We start from the raw sequence: 18,718 nt of genomic DNA, 5'->3' as shown, positions 1-18,718 counted from the left end.
CGGTTTGCTTGGAGGGTTAAGCAGAGCCTTGTGGACCCTGCAATAAAACCACTGCCGTATCGCCTTACTTACTTATCGCAAATTTGACATATAAATTGCGAGATAAGGGCAACTGTGACTTTAAAGAAGAATGGGAACCTTTTACAAATTATTTTAAAAAACAACAAAATAAACTGGACTCCTAGGCAGGTTTTGAACAAACATACACAATACTAATATAATAGATAGATAAGTTGAGGATCTTTACATTTTTATAGCATGCAGAGAATAATACGTGTTAAAAAATCAGAGAGAGGAGCTGAGGGAGGGCGGGGGGAAATGGGGGAAAACATAATGATTTGTTGGAATAATTTCTTATGTGAAAACATTTAATAAAATTAAAAAAATAAGAAATCACTGCCTTATCTGCAGCCTGGAAAATCCGGTGATTGTGTTGTTACATGACACTCCAGTCACCAAATGGTGATGGCCTCCTGGACGTTGCAGGGAAAGTTTTCTTGGAATAAAGGTCAGCAGAAACTGTGGTTTATTTAGACTAGAGGGTTTTATTTACACTCATGTACATCCAGAGAATGGGACACAGGTGGCGCTGTGGGTTAAAGCCTCAGCGCCTAGGACTTGCTGATCAAAAGGTCGGCGGTTCGAATCCCCGCGGCGGGGTGCGCTCCCGCTGCTCGGTCCCAGCGCCTGCCAACCTAGCAGTTCGAAAGCACCTCCGGGTGCAAGTAGATAAATAGGGACCGCTTACCAGCGGGAAGGTAAACGGCGTTTCCGTGTGCGGCTCTGGCTCGCCAGAGCAGCGATGTCACGCTGGCCACGTGACCCAGAAGTGTCTCCGGACAGCGCTGGCCCCTGGCCTCTTAAGTGAGATGGGCGCACAACCCCAGAGTCTGTCAAGACTGGCCCGTACGGGCAGGGGTACCTTTACCTTTACCTTACATCCAGAGAACAGGATGGGGTTGGGGGCTCACAGCATAGACACCCAAACAGCTCTTGCTTCTCTGTTAGTTGCAGCTTTGGCTCCAGCCCAGAGCAAGCAGGTCTCAGTGTCTCCAGCTTCCAGCCTGCTTCCATCTCAGTTGACTCCTACTGAAATATACTCGGAGTCGAGAGTGGATTTCCTGCTCTTTATTCAGCTCATAGTGGTGAGGAGGAATAGAAGTTCCCCCAGAATGTCTGCTTTATGTACATTATTTACACAATGGGCAACACATGATTGGCTAATTCTGGGATTCTCCTGCAGGCCAATCAGGTTGCGGATTCACTCCCACCTGGAGCTGGATTGGGTGGCTCCTGTGGACCAATCAGACTGCTGCATTCTGGACCCTATTGTTCTAGGACCAATCAGACTGCTGCATTCTGAATCCTATTGTTCTAGGACCAATCAGACTGCTGCATTCTGGATCCTATTGTTCTAGGACCAATCAGACTGCTGCATTCTGGATCCTATTGTTCTAGGACCAATCAGACTGCTGCATTCTGAATGCTATTGTTCTAGGACCAATCAGACTGCTGCATTCTGGGTCCTATTGTTCTAGGACCAATCAGACTGCTGCATTTTGGAACTTATTGTTCTAGGGCCAATCAGACTGCTGCATTCTGAATCCTATTGTTCTAGGATCAATCAGACTGCTGCATTCTGGGTCCTATTGTTCTAGGACCAATCAGACTGCTGCCTTTTGGATCCTATTCAACATAACACCTACCTAGCAGGTAGGTGAGGGGGTGGAAGACAGCCCCCCCCATTTGTTCTATGGCACAGAGAAGATACTTCAGTTCAGCTAATGGTGGTGCATAAATAGCCAAGGCCATTGTCTGGACCAAGAGACTCATTTGGCCAGCTGGCTTCCATCCATTCCACCCTCGTAGGCTCCCAAGAACCGGAAGGGGCATCATCCAGACTGACCCCAAAACTCACAGCACCACAACACTGCCCCACTGCTCTGAGCCTGCCAGGCCTGGGGGGCTCGTGGTAGAATCGCTCGTCGTGCTCCCATTTCCACAAGACCTACCCCAAGGTTTTGTGATCAGCTTCAGCACAGACTCCAGTGCCAGCCCACTCTCCTCTCAGCTTTGTCGACTGCTGGTGCCATGCGGAGGGCGGCTTTGTGTGGGTTTTCCAAACCCCAAATTCTTCTGAATCAAAGGATCTGGAAAATTGCAGGGCGGTGGGGGAATTTCTGCTGAAGGTTCGAGTTTCTAGCCCCAGCTGTTGTGGGAAGCCTGAGGGCATGCAAACGAGCTCTAAAAGGGCTTTTTGAAGCAGGAGGAGGGTCAGGGCGTCCTCTGGGTCAGGTCCAGGGCCGGATTTAGGTTTGATGAGGCCCTCAGCTCCTGAAGGTAATGGGGCCCTTTGTATGTCCAGCTGCCCTTTGTCAACAACAAATTGTTGCTTTTTTGTGTTGAATATATGCTATATGGTAATTTATGGATCTAATAGGTATCTCAAGCCATTTGCACATGTTGTCATGCATCCAGTCCATGCAGAATGTCGGCACCCTATATATAGAAAGGAGCAAACCAGTGATATTTTAGGGAGCAGGCTAGCAGGCCCATGACTTACATCACAGGACCCTACACAACACAAAACACGGTTGCTGTATGTGGGTTTTATTACATTTGTTTTTTATCTTATATTATGGAAATGTACATCCAGGTGTTTTTTTTCCTTTAAATTTTTTTGGGGGCCCCAAGAGAGTGGTGTCCTAAGCTATAGCTTGTTTAGCTTACACGTAACTCCAGCACTGTCCGGGTCTCAGTGCTACAGCTTGAAACTTCTGCCTTCAAATAAGGCAAGCAGCTGGTACAGCTCTCTCTGCTGGCCAGGACCTGAATCTGAGGACGCCAGAGAAAGATCTGCAAAGGGACGTGGGTGGCGCTGTGGGTTAAACCACAGAGCCTAGGACTTGCCGATCAGAAGGTCAGTGGTTTGAATCCCTGTGACTGAGTTCCCGTTGCTCGGTCCCTGCTCCTGCCAATATAGCAGTTCAAAAGCACGTCAAACTGCAAGTAGATAAATAGGTACCACTCCGGTGGGAAGGTAAATGGCATTTCCATGCACTACTCTCGTTCACCAGAAACAGCTTAGTCCTGCTGGCCACATGAACCGGAAGCTGCACACCAGCTCTCTTGGCCAGTAAAGAGAGATGAGCGCCGCAACCCGAGTCGTCCGCGACTGGACCTAATGGTCAGGGGTCCCTTTACCTTTAAGGAGTACCTAAGAAGGGCTGGCATCACAAACAAGACTGGTTCCCTGTCCCCCCCCCCTTGTCCAGCCCCCTCCCTCTCTGCCTACGCATCTGTGGCTTTGGCAAGTGCTGCCTGGAACATAGACCCACCAACGGGTGACAGTCAGTACCCATTCATTCATTCATGAGCAGAAGCCAAAATCTGTTTATTTATTTCTTTATTTGAGTATTTAGAAAGCACCAACACATCAACAGAGAGACTAGATGATCCTTGGCATGGGCGTAGCCGGGGGGCAGGGAGGGGCAGCTGCCCCCCTAAATCAATAAAAAAATAAAAAATACATAGCTAACTGAGGTTCTTCCCCCCCAGCAAAGATCCTGGCTCTGCCCATGACTCTTGGAGTCCAACTCTACTGTTCTAGGATTCTAGGAACTTAACACTCAGGAGGCGGCCAATAGCTGCCTTTTTCTGTATCTTGGACATAAGGTGACATCTTTTTCTCAGCGGGCGCCTGCCTTGCATGGCTGAGTTTCCAAATGGGGGGAGAGGATCTGCTATGAGCTTTGCTTGGGCAAATGCAGTATTTGCTTCTCATTTCCTTGGGTGGGGTGGGGAGTGCAGCCGTATATCCTAGCAAAGCCCTTGTCCCTTTCCAAAGCGCAAACAGGTGCATCTCACGCCACGCAGGTCATCACAGAGGTCAGAGACAGCTGCAGGGGAGCAGGCAGTGGGGGCTGCAAGCAACAATCGGGGAGCAACGGAAACCACGAGAGGGGCCAGCCACATCAGCGGGTCATCCAGCAGCGCTCCTTGGGTAAAATGATCTCCTTCCTTGGAGGTTTATCAGCAGAGGTTTGATGGCCACCTGTCAGGGATTCTGCATTGCAGCAGGTTGGACTAGAACTCTACAATTCTATGATTTTGGAGATCCCTAAACTTCTCCACAGGATCAAGTATCTACAAAGATGTGGACCAAGAGGCCTGAAGCACAAATTCTTGGTCTCCCCTGCCAGGACTATCACTCTGGAAACAGGAAACAGCAGAGAAGTGTCAAAGGGGGGTTAAGTATCGATTGTGACACAGGCTTTCGACACAGTATTGCTTTCATGCAGAAACATGTCGGATGCATTGCAGAGGGTAAGGTGTTCCCAGGAACCCACGATCAAGGAGCTGGCAGGCTGGAGAGCAGGCAGAGCACGCACCCAGGATCCCTTGCTCCTCTCATCCCATTTTCCAAAACAGAGTCAAAGATGTCAGGGGTCTCTGAGCCCCTTCTCCACCAGGCCAGGAAAGAAGGTGCAGCTGCTGAGAGTCAGGTCTCGCAGCGAGGGGACAGGTCTGCCCCGATGGCTTTCTCAGTCTAGGCCGTCCCTGGAAAAGAAAGGAGGACAATTTAGAGAAAGGGCAAGTCATGTCCTCCTCTGGAGCTTGGTGGGTCCAAATATTGATCCCCTGCACAGCTGGTTAGCTGCACCAAGAAGCTCCGAAGAAACACTCCAGCTGCTCCATCCTCCATATCACACCCCTTCAGAGATTTGATGATGGCGACCATATAGGAATCCAGGAAACTGCCCTGTACTAAATCAAACCATTGTTCCATGTTGCTCAGTATTATCTACACCAGGCTTCCTCAACCTCAGCCCTCCAAATGTTTTGAGACTACAATCCCCATCATCCCTGACCACTGGTCCTGCTAGCTAGGGATCATGGGAGTAGTAGGCCAAAAACATCTGGAGGGACGAGGTTGAGGAAGCCTAGTCTACGCCGACTGGCAGCAACGGCTCTGCAGGATTTCAGGCAAGAGTCTCTCTCAACTCCACCTGGAGGTGCCACTGAATCTGGGGCCTTCTGCTTGCAAGATAAATGCTGTTACCACTGAGCTATATTGCCCTTCCTCATATCACCTCTCAGTCTTCTCTTCTCCAGGCTAAACACACCCAGCTCCCTCAACCATTCCTCATAAGGCTTGGTTTCCAGGCCCTTGATCATCTTGGTCACCCCCTTCTGCACACCTTCCAGCTTGTCCATATCCTCCTTAAGAAATGGTGCCCAAAAGAGGACTCTGGGTGGGATATGACCAAGGCAGAGTAGAGTACTCCTATGGCTCCCCTTGATCTGGGCACTAGACCTCTGCTGATGCAACCTGGAATAGCCTTTGCCTTTTTTGCTGCTGCATCACACTGTCGCCTCATGCTAAGCTTAAAAGTGCGTACTCACGGGACTTCCCGCAGGTTCGGATGCAGTCGTCTACCGTGTCAAAATTGTTCTTGTTCCCACCGCAGCCACCATAGACGAACTGCTCGCATTTCTGGGTGGAGGCGTTGTAGAAGTAGCGAGCAAACATCGCCTTGCAGTTTCCGCAGACCGAGGGCAGGCGGCAGAAGTCTGTGGGGTCCAGAGAGAGGGAGAGAAGGGAGGGTGCACAGCAATGTGAGGCAGGCCTTAGGAGGAAGGAAACATCAGAAGGCCCCCCACCTTCGTTGGCAATCCCACTTGGTTTTCTACCCTATTGATTGATCTTCTTGGCACGCAGGGGAGAAAGAAGGACGGAGGAGAATTCTTTGCATAACCGGACAGACCGGATCTGGAAATGCGCAGGCAAACTCAGGGAGGCTTCAGGTGTTTATGTTCAGGCATGTGCTGGCTGGTGACAAATGTCACCCTCGGGTGGAAAAACCATGGCTGAGCTCATGCCCAAAAAATGCCAGCTGTCCTCGCCTTCCTTTTCAGTTCTCCTGCTCCAAATTGTGCCTCAAGGTTTTAGAAAGAGCAAACTTCCAGAGAATTGTCGAAGGAGACAAGGTGGTACTTAAACATATGGGTCATATGTCTCACATAAACCAATTTTAAAAGTGGGAAAGGCCAGGAGTCAGCGCCGGATTTACCTATCAGCTAAACAAGCTCTAGCTTAGGGCCCCACTCACTTGGGGGCCCCAAAACAATTTAAAGGATAAAAAAACTGGATCTACATTTCCAAAATATAAGATAAAAAACAAATGTAATAAAACCTACATACAGCAACAGTGTTTTGTGTTGTGTAGGCTCCTGTTTGTTATGTGCAAATGGCTTGAGATACCTATGAGGTCCATAAATTACCATATAGCAACCCCAAAAACAGCAACAAATTGTTCTTGGCAAAGGACAGCTGGACATAGAAAGGGCCCCATTACCTTCAGGAGCTGAGAGCCTCATCAAACCTAAATCCGGCCCTGAAAAGAGTACAAACAAAGGGATGGAAACTACGGAACTCACTTCTGCAGGAAACGGTGGCAGCCACCAAATGATAGCTCAATTAGCAGAGAACATGAGACTCTGAATCTCAGGGTTGGGGTTCAAGCCCCATTTTGGGCAAAAGATTCCTGCACTGCAGGGGGCTGGACTAGACCAGGGGTAGTCAATCTTTTTATACCTACCGCCCACTAATGCATCTTATTTGATAGTCAAATTTCCTTACTGCCCACCAGCACTCGATGGAAGGAGGATTCAGCTTGTGCCTTAGAACCCCCTACTGCCCACCTAGAATCCTGAAATGCCCACTACTGGGCGGCAGGGACCAGGTAGACAACCCCTGGTCTAGATGATCCCTTGTTGTCCCTTCCAACTCTACAATTCTGCGATTCTATGAAAAAGGATTAGCCAATTTCATGGAGGATAAGTCTGTCTGCTAGCCATAATAATAATAATAATAATAATAATAATAATAATAATAATAATAAAATTTATTATATATACCCTGCCCATCTGGCTGGGTTCCCCAGCCGCTCTGGACAGCTTCCAACAGAACACTAAAATACAATAACCTATTAAATATTAAAAGCTTCCCTAAAGAGGGCTGCCTTCGGATGCGTTCTAAAAGTCAGGCAGTTGTTTATTTCCTTCACATCTGGTGGGAGGGCGTTCCACAGGGCGGGCTCCACCACCGAGAAGGCCCTCTGCCTGGTTCCCTGTAACTTGGCTTCTTGCAGTGAGGGAACCGCCAGAAGGTCCTCAGCGCTGGACCTCAGTGTCCGGGCAGAACGATGGGGGTGGAGATGCTCCTTCAGGTCTACTGGACCGAGGCCTCTACAGCTGAAAGCAATAATGCTTCTGAATATGAGTTGCTGTAAAAGGCAGGAGGGGAGAGTGGCATTTCTTAAGTTCTTACTTGCTTTGTTTTTTTAAAAAACACACACCATAATTTTGCTCCAAATTTGCTTTTGAATATGTGCAGAAGTTTCTTTCACTTTGTACCTTTGGGGACGCAAGTAAAGGCTCAAGCCAAGCTTGTTCTCTCACACACAAAGTTGGAAGGGCTTCAAGTCACACCTGCGCAGGTGGGTTCTCCTGCCTATGAACAGCCACAGGTGCGTTGGCAACAGCTGGCAACAGGCAGCTAGTGATGTGCAGCTCTGTGTGGCACTGAGGAAAGCGAGGACGATGGAGAAACTCATGGCATTTGCATCATCCTGGTTCTGAGATGTTGTTTTGGTGTAATGTTGCCAGCCTGGCCCAGCCCTCCTCGTGAGGCAGTCAGAGGTGGTTCCCACCCAGCGCAAGACACAGAACCACAAAGAAACATGAGGCGAGCCACACTGAAGGGTGTGGGGACACAGGTCGGCCTCTTTCTCCCTCCCTGAGACACAGGTGCTCACACCTTCAAGGTGAACATCTCAGGTGTGAGGAGGGATTTGGCACAGGAAGCTACTGGCTGGTTTCCAGATTCCATTGCAGGCACTGCTGCGCAGAGTGGAGAATTTCTGCAGGCACAGCTCCCTTCGCCGACACAGCGCCGGGCTTGGAGAAACTGTACCTGTTGGAATTCTCCCCGTTTTGGACTGTTAAGAGCAAGGCAAGTCTGCCCTGTAGGGGAGCACAGCAAGGGAGATGGGCGAAGAACCCCTCAAGCGTCAAGCAGTTTACACTTGCCACACGTCTGTGTCCTGTAGCAGGAGAACTACAATTCCCATTTCCCATCCATGGGATCTCCCAACACCTCAATCTCTCCGTTCCCTGAAAGTCAGAATCTCCAGGATCACCAAGGAATGAGTGATGTTCTGAAGACTGATTTTTCAAAATCGCATTTTGAAGGTCCCTTTTAAAACACACGCACACCTTGTGATGACTTGAGCTCTTGGGAATCTTCAACTGTGATTCCCTCATTGCAGGATGACGCCTGTCAGTCCCTGAACTCTACAATTCTATAACTTTTTAAAGACAGCAATTATCCAGTTGTTGCTTGAGAATCCCACACCCAATATTATTTTTCGCACTTTGAAAATGGCCGGATGCAGCCTTCAGGAGCTGAACAGGGCCCCTAAGAAACCCACGGCTCGCTCCAACCAGCCAAGGCTCCTGGCCCCCCTCCTTCTCCTCCTCACCTGCCCCCATCCATCACTTTTGTCCCACGTGGAAGATGCTGTCTGGGCACTCTGTGGGACTCTGCAACCTCCCTCTGGTCAGCCTTGGGCTCCCCAGAGAAAGGCAAGCCAGAACACGCAGCTGGTCTGGAAGCCCCAACTTGCCAAGCCCTCGCTGAGCTGGGGTGTTTGGACGGCTGAAAGCAGGTCCCCAGGCTGACTAGATCAGTGGGTCCCCCTGAGAGGTGCCCCCTGAGAGGTGTGGGGCTACCTAGGGCTGTTAGCCACAGTGGCTATGCTTTGCAGTTTAGAAATCTCGTGAAATAAATAAACATACGGGTGGGGGAACCACACTCAGTGGCAGGGATGCTTCTTGCAATTCCCAAATAATAACTGACTTGCACCTGCACCTTTTGCGTGGACTGGAAGTTAATAATAATATTATAATTTATTATTTATACCCCGCCCATCTGGCTGGGCTTCCCCAGCAACTCTGGGTGGCTCCCAACAAAATATTAAAATACAGTAATGCATCAAACATTAAAAGCTTCCCTAAAGAGGGCTGCCTTCAGATGTCTGCTAAAAGTCTGGTAGTTGTTGTTCTCTTTGACATCTGGTGGGAGGGCGTTCTACAGGGTGGGTGCCACCACCGAGAAGGCCCTCTGCCTGGTTCCCCGTAACTTGGCTTCTCGCAGCGAGGGAACTGCCAGAAGGCCGTTGGCACTGGACCCGAGTGTTAGTGACCCTTGGAATTTAGTATTCTAACAGTTTTCAGCAGTTTCCTAAAAGAAAATTTTAAAAAACTAAGCATTTTAAGGGCCGTAAAAGGTACGATGTCTTAGTGTTCCAATCCAAAGCATTTTCACGTAAGGCTCTGAATAAAGGTTGAATATCATGTTTAAATCACATTTGTCTATATGAGTACAGCCATATGGGGGGAGGGACCCAATAACATGATTCAGTATAGCAAAAAAAGGAGGGGGGAACTGCGCCAATCATGTACAATATCCTTTAGGAGTCCAGCGGTTGGGTGCAGAAATTTATCGAATGTGAAAGAAAGCAAGAATTGAGGAATAGGGTCTCCCATTTTTGCCACAATAACTTAGGAGAGCTTTGGGGGGGGTGAACTTTTTAGATTGACTGCCTCCCATGGACATCCCCTAAGACACAGAAAGGAAGCCGTGGGGAGAGGCAAGGGGCAGGCAGGTAGGGACCCCACCCAGCACCCCACTCACCAATGACGGCTTCCTGGCAGACGTAGCCACAGTCCCCCGGGCAGCACTTCTGGGTGCCTGGGCACTGGGAGTCATTGTCACAGGTGGAGCAGGACTTGTTTTGGAGGCAGGCGCTACAGTTCCTCTCTTCGAAGATGTTCGCCACGGGGGGCACGTTGTAGCAGTAGCCGTCCTTGCCGTCCTTGCCTGCAAGAGCCACAGGTGAAGCTCACCAAAGGGACGGGGAAGGGCAGCCAAAACTATCAAGGGGGTGGAGCAAAGGTTGCAGCGTTTGGGACTTTGGGGTTTTGATTAAAGGTGGCCAAGTGATTGTCTACACTTCTGCTTGTCCTGTGTCTACAAAGCACGGGTCCAAACAGTTTTGCTTTTGTCTCACCGCTTTCCCCTGGAAAACCTGCTCTTTAGGGATCAATCAGAACAAATGGCAGTTCGTGGAAAACCTGATTGCTGTTTGTTCCAATTCAGCGCTAAAGATTGGGTTTTCCCAGGGGAAAGCAGTGGGGCAAATAGAGGTGTGCATAAGCCCTGGGAGGCAACATGTCGAAGTTTATAAAACCATGCCTGGCACGGAGAAAGGGGAAAGAGGAAAGTCTCTCTCCCTCTCCCTCCCTCTCCCTCCCTCTCCCTCTCTCTCCTAACATGAGAACTCATAGGTATCCAGTGAAGATGAATGTTGAAAGACTCAGGACAACTAAAAGAAAATCCTTTTTCACAAATTGTGGAGTTAAACTGTGGAACTCCCTGCCACAGGAGGCAATGAGGGCCACCAAGCTGGACAGCTTATAAAGCAGATTAGAGACATTCACAGAGAGGGCTCTCGCAGGCTACTAGCCAGGATGTCTCTTCTCAATGCTCTAATCCTGCTTATGGGTTTTCCCATAATGAACATCTGGTTGGCCACTGTAAGAACAGAATGCTGGACTAGGTGAGTCACTGGCCTCATCCAACAGGATTTCCTTAAGGGACCCACAAAGGTTCACTTACATAAGCCACTTTCCAGAGCACCTCCCACAAAGAAGTGCAAGAGATAACAACGTAAGCTGAACCACGTAATACCTCTTCCATATTTGTAAGAACCTGGTTGTTTCGTATGGCAGCAGTTTCACTTTGGAACTCCCTGCCCATTGATGTCAAGCAGGTCCCTTACCTCTATTCTCTTTGGCACTTAAAGACAGCAGCTGGTGCAGAAGGGGCCCTGCCCAGGCTGTGCCCCTATGCGCACGCAGTCCCCCACCCCCTAAAGCACCATCAGTTCCAAGGGAAGATATCTTGGGGAGCAATGCTCAGATCGCCTGCTGATTGGTGCACACCCCTAAAAAACAAACAGCCCCACCCCAGTCTGGACAGCCCACCTTGAGCGGCATCTATATAAAGACTGTGCCAGAGGGTCCCATCTTTTCCTGGCCTGGACCCACAGACCACTGGTGGAGAGAGAAGGAACGTCATACAACAAAAGACTCGGCTGCCTCAGGTGTGCGTCTTGGGGTTGGGGTGGGGCGGAAAAGGAGCTGCAGAGCCAGGAGAAGAGAAGGCTGAGAGGTGACATGAGAGCCACCTGAGGGCTGTCACCTGGAAGATGGAGCAAGCTGGATTTCTGCTGATCCAGAAGGGAGGACTTGAACCCATGGCTTCAAGTTACAAGAAAGGAGATTCCGACCAAACCTTGGGAAGAACTTTCTTGGGCAGTGGAATGGTCTACCTTGGAAGGTGGTGGACTCTCCTTCACTGAAGGTTGGGTGGCCATATGTCAGGGATTCTAGAGCTGTGGTTCCTGCATTCCAGGGGGTTGGACTAGAGGACCTTTGGGTCCCTTCCATCTCTACAATTCCAGTGACCACCCAAGGTGCCCCCAGCCCAGCCTCAGAGGCCCCAAGCTCCCTCTGACCAGCTGTACTCACCTTCTGCTTCCTTGGCGTCCAAAGAGGGCATGCAATGGGCCCCCAGGGCCAGCAGGGCCACAGGGAAGAGGAGGAGGAGGAGACCACCTGCCTTCATGGTGCTGCCAGAGCCGTGTCTGAGCCCTGCCAGCCGAGCCCAGTAGCTTTTAAAGGGCCATGCAGGCGGGGCCGGCTCACGGGGGACGCGCTAAGGCTTGTCACAAGCCGGCTCACTGGATTCCCTTCTAATCCGGCCTCAGAGCAACAGCCCTACCCAGGTCGGCGTATTCCCAAACACGGGGGAGGCGTCACAGGGCGACACCCGGCCGCAGGGAGACCAGTCAGACTGGAGCCTGGCAGGGGGAGGGAGCTGTCAATCTCCACTCTCCAGGTTTCCCATTTTTCCCAATCCTTATTTCAGTTGTCCACATTCATGCAGCAATTTGCAATATATATGTGTATTTAGTCCTCCTAAAAGTTCACTAGTGTTTTAGGATGAGTTTCACCTGAAAAAGGGATTTTTGGATGTGGTTTTCACTCCTTTCATATTTTGAAATAGATGATAGATATAGATAGATAGATGATGATAGATAGATAGATAGATAGATAGATAGATAGATAGATAGATAGATAGATGATAGATAGATATAGATATAGATAGATGATAGATAGATGATAGATAGATAGATATAGATAGATAGATAGATAGATAGATAGATAGATAGATAGATAGATAGATGATAGATAGATGATAGATAGATAGATAGATAGATAGATAGATGATAGATAGATAGATAGATAGATAGATAGATAGATAGATAGATAGATAGATAGATAGATGATAGATAGATGATAGATGATAGATAGATAGATGATAGATAGATAGATAGATAGATAGATAGATAGATAGATAGATAGATAGATAGATAGATGATAGAGATAGATGATAGATAGATAGAGATAATAGAGAGAGAGATGATAGATAGATAGATGATACAGATAGATAGATAGATAGATAGATAGATAGATAGATAGATAGATAGATAGATAGATGATAGATAGATAGATGATAGATAGATAGATAGATAGATAGATAGATAGATAGATATAGATAGATAGATAGATAGATAGATAGATAGATAGATAGATAGATAGATAGATAGATGATAGATAGATAGAGATAGATGATAGATAGATAGATAGATGATAGATAGATAGATAGATAGATAGATAGATAGATAGATAGATGATAGATGATAGATAGATGATAGATAGATATAGATAGATAGATAGATAGATAGATAGATAGATAGATAGATAGATGATAGATAGATAGAGATAGATGATAGATAGATAGATATAGATAATAGAGAGAGAGATGATAGATGATAGATAGATAGATGATAGATAGATGATAGATAGATAGATAGATAGATAGATAGATAGATAGATAGATAGATAGATAGATAGATAGATGATGATAGATAGATGATAGATAGATAGATGATAGATAGATAGATAGATACATAGATGATAGATAGATAGATCGATATAGATATAGATAGATGATAGATGATAGATAGATATAGATAGATAGATAGATAGATAGATAGATAGATAGATAGATAGATAGATAGATATAGACAATGTAATTGATAGATATGGCAATGTAATTATCATTGTTTTAAAATTGTGTTTTGGTGCTGTGACTCATCTTGGGACCTTTGTGTGGAGGGCAGGAAATTCTTAATAATAATATTTCTAATACTAATAATAGCATTTCATTATACTAATATAATGGATTTTGTGTGCAGTTTTTACAGAGACATGCACCTCTGTGCACAATTCCCCCCAATCTATGCAATTATGTAACTATTGGGGTGTGTGGAGAATTGCATTGCAAAATTCAGAGAAATGCGAATTTCAACAGAGAGCTGTGTTTCGGTCGGGCTGGATGGCGACTCGAGAGGCAGCACCCGTGCAACCTTCCTCCCAGTCCCCTTGGCCCCCTCTGCCTCCCACACTTGCAGAGTTCGCCAGAAGGACAGGGCGGCTTTCGGTGGCCACCAAAAGTGCACCTCACCCCACCCTCCCTCTCCCATTGTTCAGCTATGGCTTATCATTAGCCAGGCTAAGCACCCTGGCACCTGACTGGCAGCACTGAGCACACCTGGATTGCTGCACCAAGCAGGGCAATCGAAGCTGCGGAGACCGGGAGCCAGGGCTGGATGGGAAGGAAAACGCAGGCGCTGCAACTGGGATAAAGAGCAACAACCCTCAAAGCCGTTTACAAAAACGATACGAGAAAAATCAACAATCATTTAAGACTTTGGCAAAGTTAAAATAGCAATAACATCTGGGTAGACTTGCCTAAACTGAAATGTTTTTAGCAGGCACTGAAAAGAAGCACCAGCGATGGCTCTTGCCTGATGCCGAAAGGCAGAGGGCTCAAAAGTACAGGTGCTGCCATGCTCAATAATAATAATAATAATAATAATAATAATAATAATTTAATAATTATTATTTATTTATACCTCAACCATCTGGCTGGGTTTTCCTAGCCACTCTGGGCAGCTTCCAACAGAAAGATTGAGCTCTTGCAACTGCAGAACAGGCATTGTGTGGCACCTGTAACAGGGCCGGTTCTGGGGTGAGGTGATCTTGCAGGTAAACTGAGCCCAAGTTGTTAAGGGTTTGTATACTAATAGTTAGGGACGCAGGTGGTGCTGTGGGTTAAACCACAGAGCCTGGGGCTTGCCGATCAGAAGGTCGGCGGTTCGAATCCCCGCAACGACGGGGTGAGCTCCTTTGCTCGGTCCCTGCTCCTGACAACCCAGCAGTTCGAAAGCACGTCAAAGTGCAAGTAGATAAATAGGTACCGCTCCGGCGGGAAGGTAAACGGCATTTCCGTGCACTGCTCTGGTTCGCCAGAAGCAGCTTAGTCATGCTGGCCACGTGACCTGGAAGCTGTATGCCAGCTCCCTCGGTCAGTAAAGCAAGATGAGCGCCACAACCCCAGAGTCGGCCACGACTGGACCTAATGGTCAGGGGTCCCTTTATCTTTATACTAATAGCTGAACTTGGCCCAGCAGCAAAGAGGCAACCAGTGCAGATCTCTGGGCATGGGAGTTATATGCCAACAAGGCCTTGCTCCTCTTAGCAATCTTGCTGCACCTTCCTCCTTCTCCTCCTCCTCCTCCTCCTCCAACCTGCACTGCCTGTTTACTTCTCCCACCATCATGCCCGCCTCCTGCCCCAAAAGCACCTGGCCTGGGCTCCCCCCACCACCTGCACATGACCTTGCCTTGGCCCCAGACATCCTCCTGGCTCCTGACCCAATGGTGCAAGGCTTCTCGGGGTTCAAGGCCTCCCCCCATGCCCTGAGCTAGACCTACAGGCACAGTGACTGGGCATCTCAGACTCCCTCTTATGCCTCTTGCCACTTGTGCTCTGCCAGAGGAGGAGGGTGAACTGTGGAACTCCCTCCCACAGGAGGCAACCAGGGCCACCAAGCTAGATGGCTTGAAAGGAGGACTGGACAAATTCATGGAGGAGGAGAGGGCTTTTGATGGATGCTAGTCACAATAGCTTTGCTATGCCTGCACAGTTGGAAGCAGCAGAGCTTATAAATGCCAACTGGTGGAAACCACAGGAGGGCAGAGGGCTTCTGTGCTCGGATTCTGCATCCTGGTTTCCCACAAGCACCTGTGAGAACAGGATGCTGGGCCAGATGGTCCATTGTTCCTGATGCAGGAGGTTCTGATGTTCTTAAGAAGAAGAAGAAGAAGAGTTTGGATTTGATATCCCGCCTTTCACTCCCTTTAAGGAGTCTCAAAGCGGCTAACATTCTCCTTTCCCTTCCTCCCCCACAACAAACACTCTGTGGGGTGAGTGGGGCTGAGAGACTTCAAAGAAGTGTGACTGGCCCAAGGTCACCCAGCAGCTGCATGTGGAGGAGCGGAGACGCAAACCCGGTTCCCCAGATTAGGAGTCTACCGCTCTTAACCACTACACCACACTGGCTTTCAGTGGATCCGTTCCAGTCGGGATTCAGGCCTCATCATGGGACTGAAACTGCCTTGGTTGTGCTGGTTGATGATCTCCGGCGGGCTGGGGACAAAGGTGAGAGCTGTTTCCTAGTTCTGCTGGCTCTCTCAGCGACGTTTGATACCATCGACCATAACATCCTTCTGGACCGTCTAGAGGGGCTGGGAGCTGGGGGCACTGTCCTACAGTGGTTCTGCTCCTTCCTTCTGGGCCAGTTCAGAAAGTGGTGGTGGGGGATGAGTGTTCAGACCCCTGGGCTCTCACTTGTGGGGTGGCTCAGGGTTCTGTCCTCTCCCCCATGCTTTTCAACATTTACATGCAGCCGCTGGGAGAGATCATCAGGGGGTTTGGACTGGGTGTTCATCAGTATGCAGATGACACCCAGCTCTACCTCTCCTTTAAATCAGAACCAGTGAAGGCAGTGAAGGTCCTGTCTGAGTGCCTGGAGGAGGCTGGAGGATGGATGGCGGTTAACGGATTGAGGTTGAATCCTGACAAGACAGAAGTACTGTTTTGGGGGGACAGGAGGCGGGCAGGTGTGGAGGATTCTCTGGTCCTGAATGGGGTAACTGTGCCCCTGAAGGACCAGGTGCGCAGCCTGGGAGTCATTTTAGACTCACAGCTGTCCATGGAGGCGCAGGTTAATTCTGTAGCCAGGGTTTTGAATGGACGGGTGGCTGGAAGGGAAGGGCCAGGTACTGTTCTCAAGCCGCCCATCCCTGATTTGCATTCGGCAAAATCCATCCAGAAGAGCAATCCTGGAATTTCCAGTTACTTTGCACCTGAAGCTTCTGGCTTTGCCGTCTATAAAGGAAATGTTTAAGTGCACCATCCCAATATGAAATAGAGTAATTAAATTGCTCACTTCTCTGTTTCAGTTGCAAGAACCTCTATGTTATTCCTGCACAAACCCATTCAGAAGCGACAAGGGCGAGGCACAGAAATGGGAAACCGAAATGTTAGTGTAATTGTTGTGGGTATCTCCATGCTGGACGGGAATTTCTTGGGTGCGTAATTTTTGTAGGAACATTATAACCCACGTCCTGGAAATATAAACACCTCACTTGCCTTGGTAAATTTGAGGGGGAAAGGTCTGGGACTGCCCAGAGTTAGGGATGGAGAAGAAATTCAATGCTGTTTACATTTAAAGCTGAATTTATCACATCTGCACTTTTGAAAACAATAGACAATCCAACATGAAGCCATCACACTAAAACAAGTCTTCTTCAAAAAGTTGATGCAAATTTTTGATCTTTCTTTAGCCTGTGGTTTATTTCTTATATTACTGTAGTTATTTTTTCTTATTAAAATTTTTACCTATTTTTGTACAATGCTTGGAGGGTTTTCTTTACAATCTGGTGGTGCATCAATCTTATTAAAATAAATAAATAAATAAATAAAATCATCCAGTTTTTCTGATGCAGCTCTCCAGCCAAACAGTGTTCACAAAAAATGCATTGTATTAGGGACATTGCTTATGAAAATGTGTATTTAGGTCAAAACTCCAGACAAAAAAAATGTGTTTATTATGAGAAATTCACACAAAAATGTGGATGCATTTATTTATTTTTGCTGATGAAATGGAAAGCACTGAAGTTGACAGATCCTTCCAGCCCTACCCAATAATTTAAATGGGTCTACTCTGAGTAAGACAACGTTGGCTATAGCTCTATGTTGTTCAGTCCCTCGGTTTTATCCTCACAAGGCAGTTGAGACTGAGAGAGAGAAACAGGCCCAAGATGGGATTCAAAACCAGGAGTCTTCCCAGACCAAGGCCATGACTCAACCCATGACTCCATGTTCGCTCCCTGGCAGGCTGCTTCTGCCTAGGATTTCGGGGTGTGTAGCCTCTACTGACCTCAAACATCCATTGAGTGCCTGTGTGGCTTAGGCCATCCCTCATCCGTCTCTTTGCTAATCCTCCTTTTCATTTTCCTGTGACTGCACTTTCATTTCCATATTTAAAGATACATGGAGAGGAATTCAGGGCAGCACTAAGCAGATCTCCCCCGCCAGCTCAAGCATTTCTCCTTGCGTGATGCAACCACAGAATCCTAGAACTGTAGAGTTAGACTAGCATCCAAGGGCCATCTAGTCCACCCCCTTGTGATGCAAGAATCACAGCTGAAGAATCCCTGACGGGGGCCCATCCAACCTCTGCTTGAAAACCTCCAAGGAAGGAGAGTCTACAACTTCCAGAGGGGAGTCAGTCCATTCCACTGTCAAACAGCTCTTACTGTATCAAACAGTTGGTCCCTTGCCTTTCTCGCCCTGATCTGGCCACAGTGATCCATGTGACGGTCACCTCCAGGCTTGATTATTGTAACTCACTCTATGTGGGGCTGCCCTTGAAGCTGACCCAGAAACTCCAGCGAGTGCAGAATGCCGCGGTGAGGCTTTTTACAGGGTCCTTGCCATAGGATCACATTCATCCAGTGCTTTACCAACTGCACTGGCTCCCGGTGGAGTACAGGATCAGGTTGAAGGTGCTGGTTTTGACCTTCAGAGCCCTATGCAGCCTAGGACCCACGTACCTATGGGACCACCTCTCCTGGTATGCCCTGCGGAAGACCTTAAGGTCCACAAATGACAACATCTTGGAGGTCCCAAGTCGCAAGGTGGTTAGATTGGTCTCAACTAGGGCCAGGGCCTTTTCAGCACTGGCCCCGACTTGGTGGAACGCTCTGACACAAGAGACCAGGGCCTTGCGGGACTTGACATCTTTCCACAGGGCCTGCAAGACAGAGTACCGGTAGTTCTGCCTGGCCTTTGGTTTGGACTCAGTCTGATCCTTATGTTTCCCTCCCCTTATGGCAACTATTAAAATGAGGCTGCATTTTAAATTACATTTTAACCTGTATTTTAAATTGTGTGGGTTTTTTCCTATGATGTTTTTACTGTAATTTTACTGGTGTTAGCCGCCCTGAGCCCGGCTCTGGCCAGGGAGGGCGGGTATAAATAAAATTATTTATTATTTATTATTATTATACTGCCAGAAAGTTTTTCCTAGCGTTGAGTCAGAATCTCCTTCCTT

At 48.1% G+C, this 18,718-nt stretch overlaps 1 protein-coding gene across 1 annotated transcript; it reads right to left on the bottom strand.

The window, feature by feature from the left end:
* Positions 1 to 3,389: 3,389 nt before the first annotated feature.
* Positions 3,390 to 11,815, bottom strand: LOC309373145 (eppin-like). The gene is made up of 4 exons (XM_081917389.1): positions 11,659 to 11,815; positions 9,761 to 9,946; positions 5,407 to 5,574; positions 3,390 to 4,560 (listed from the first exon to the last, which is right to left on the bottom strand). Exons 1-4 carry the CDS (start codon positions 11,753 to 11,755, stop codon positions 4,550 to 4,552), a joined length of 462 nt encoding a protein of 153 aa, XP_081773515.1. The 5' UTR covers positions 11,756 to 11,815; the 3' UTR covers positions 3,390 to 4,549.
* Between the last annotated feature and the right edge of the window lie 6,903 nt (positions 11,816 to 18,718).

This window comes from Podarcis melisellensis, assembly GCF_964234715.1.
Source record: "Podarcis melisellensis genome assembly, chromosome: 6".
In the NCBI taxonomy this organism is placed as follows: domain Eukaryota; kingdom Metazoa; phylum Chordata; class Lepidosauria; order Squamata; family Lacertidae; genus Podarcis; species Podarcis melisellensis.
This window is presented reverse-complemented; position numbering and strand designations above follow the sequence as displayed.

Bases quoted from the DNA above. Each gene is read 5' to 3' on its own strand.
- LOC309373145 (XM_081917389.1), bottom strand. From the start codon at position 11,755: ATGAAGGCAGGTGGTCTCCTCCTCCTCCTCTTCCCTGTGGCCCTGCTG. The intron at 9,947-11,658 runs GTGAGTACAGCT...TGGCTCTTGCAG, and splicing joins GGACGCCAAGGAAGCAGAAG to GCAAGGACGGCAAGGACGGC. The intron at 5,575-9,760 runs GTGAGTGGGGTG...TGGACCCCACAG, and splicing joins CTGCCAGGAAGCCGTCATTG to ACTTCTGCCGCCTGCCCTCG.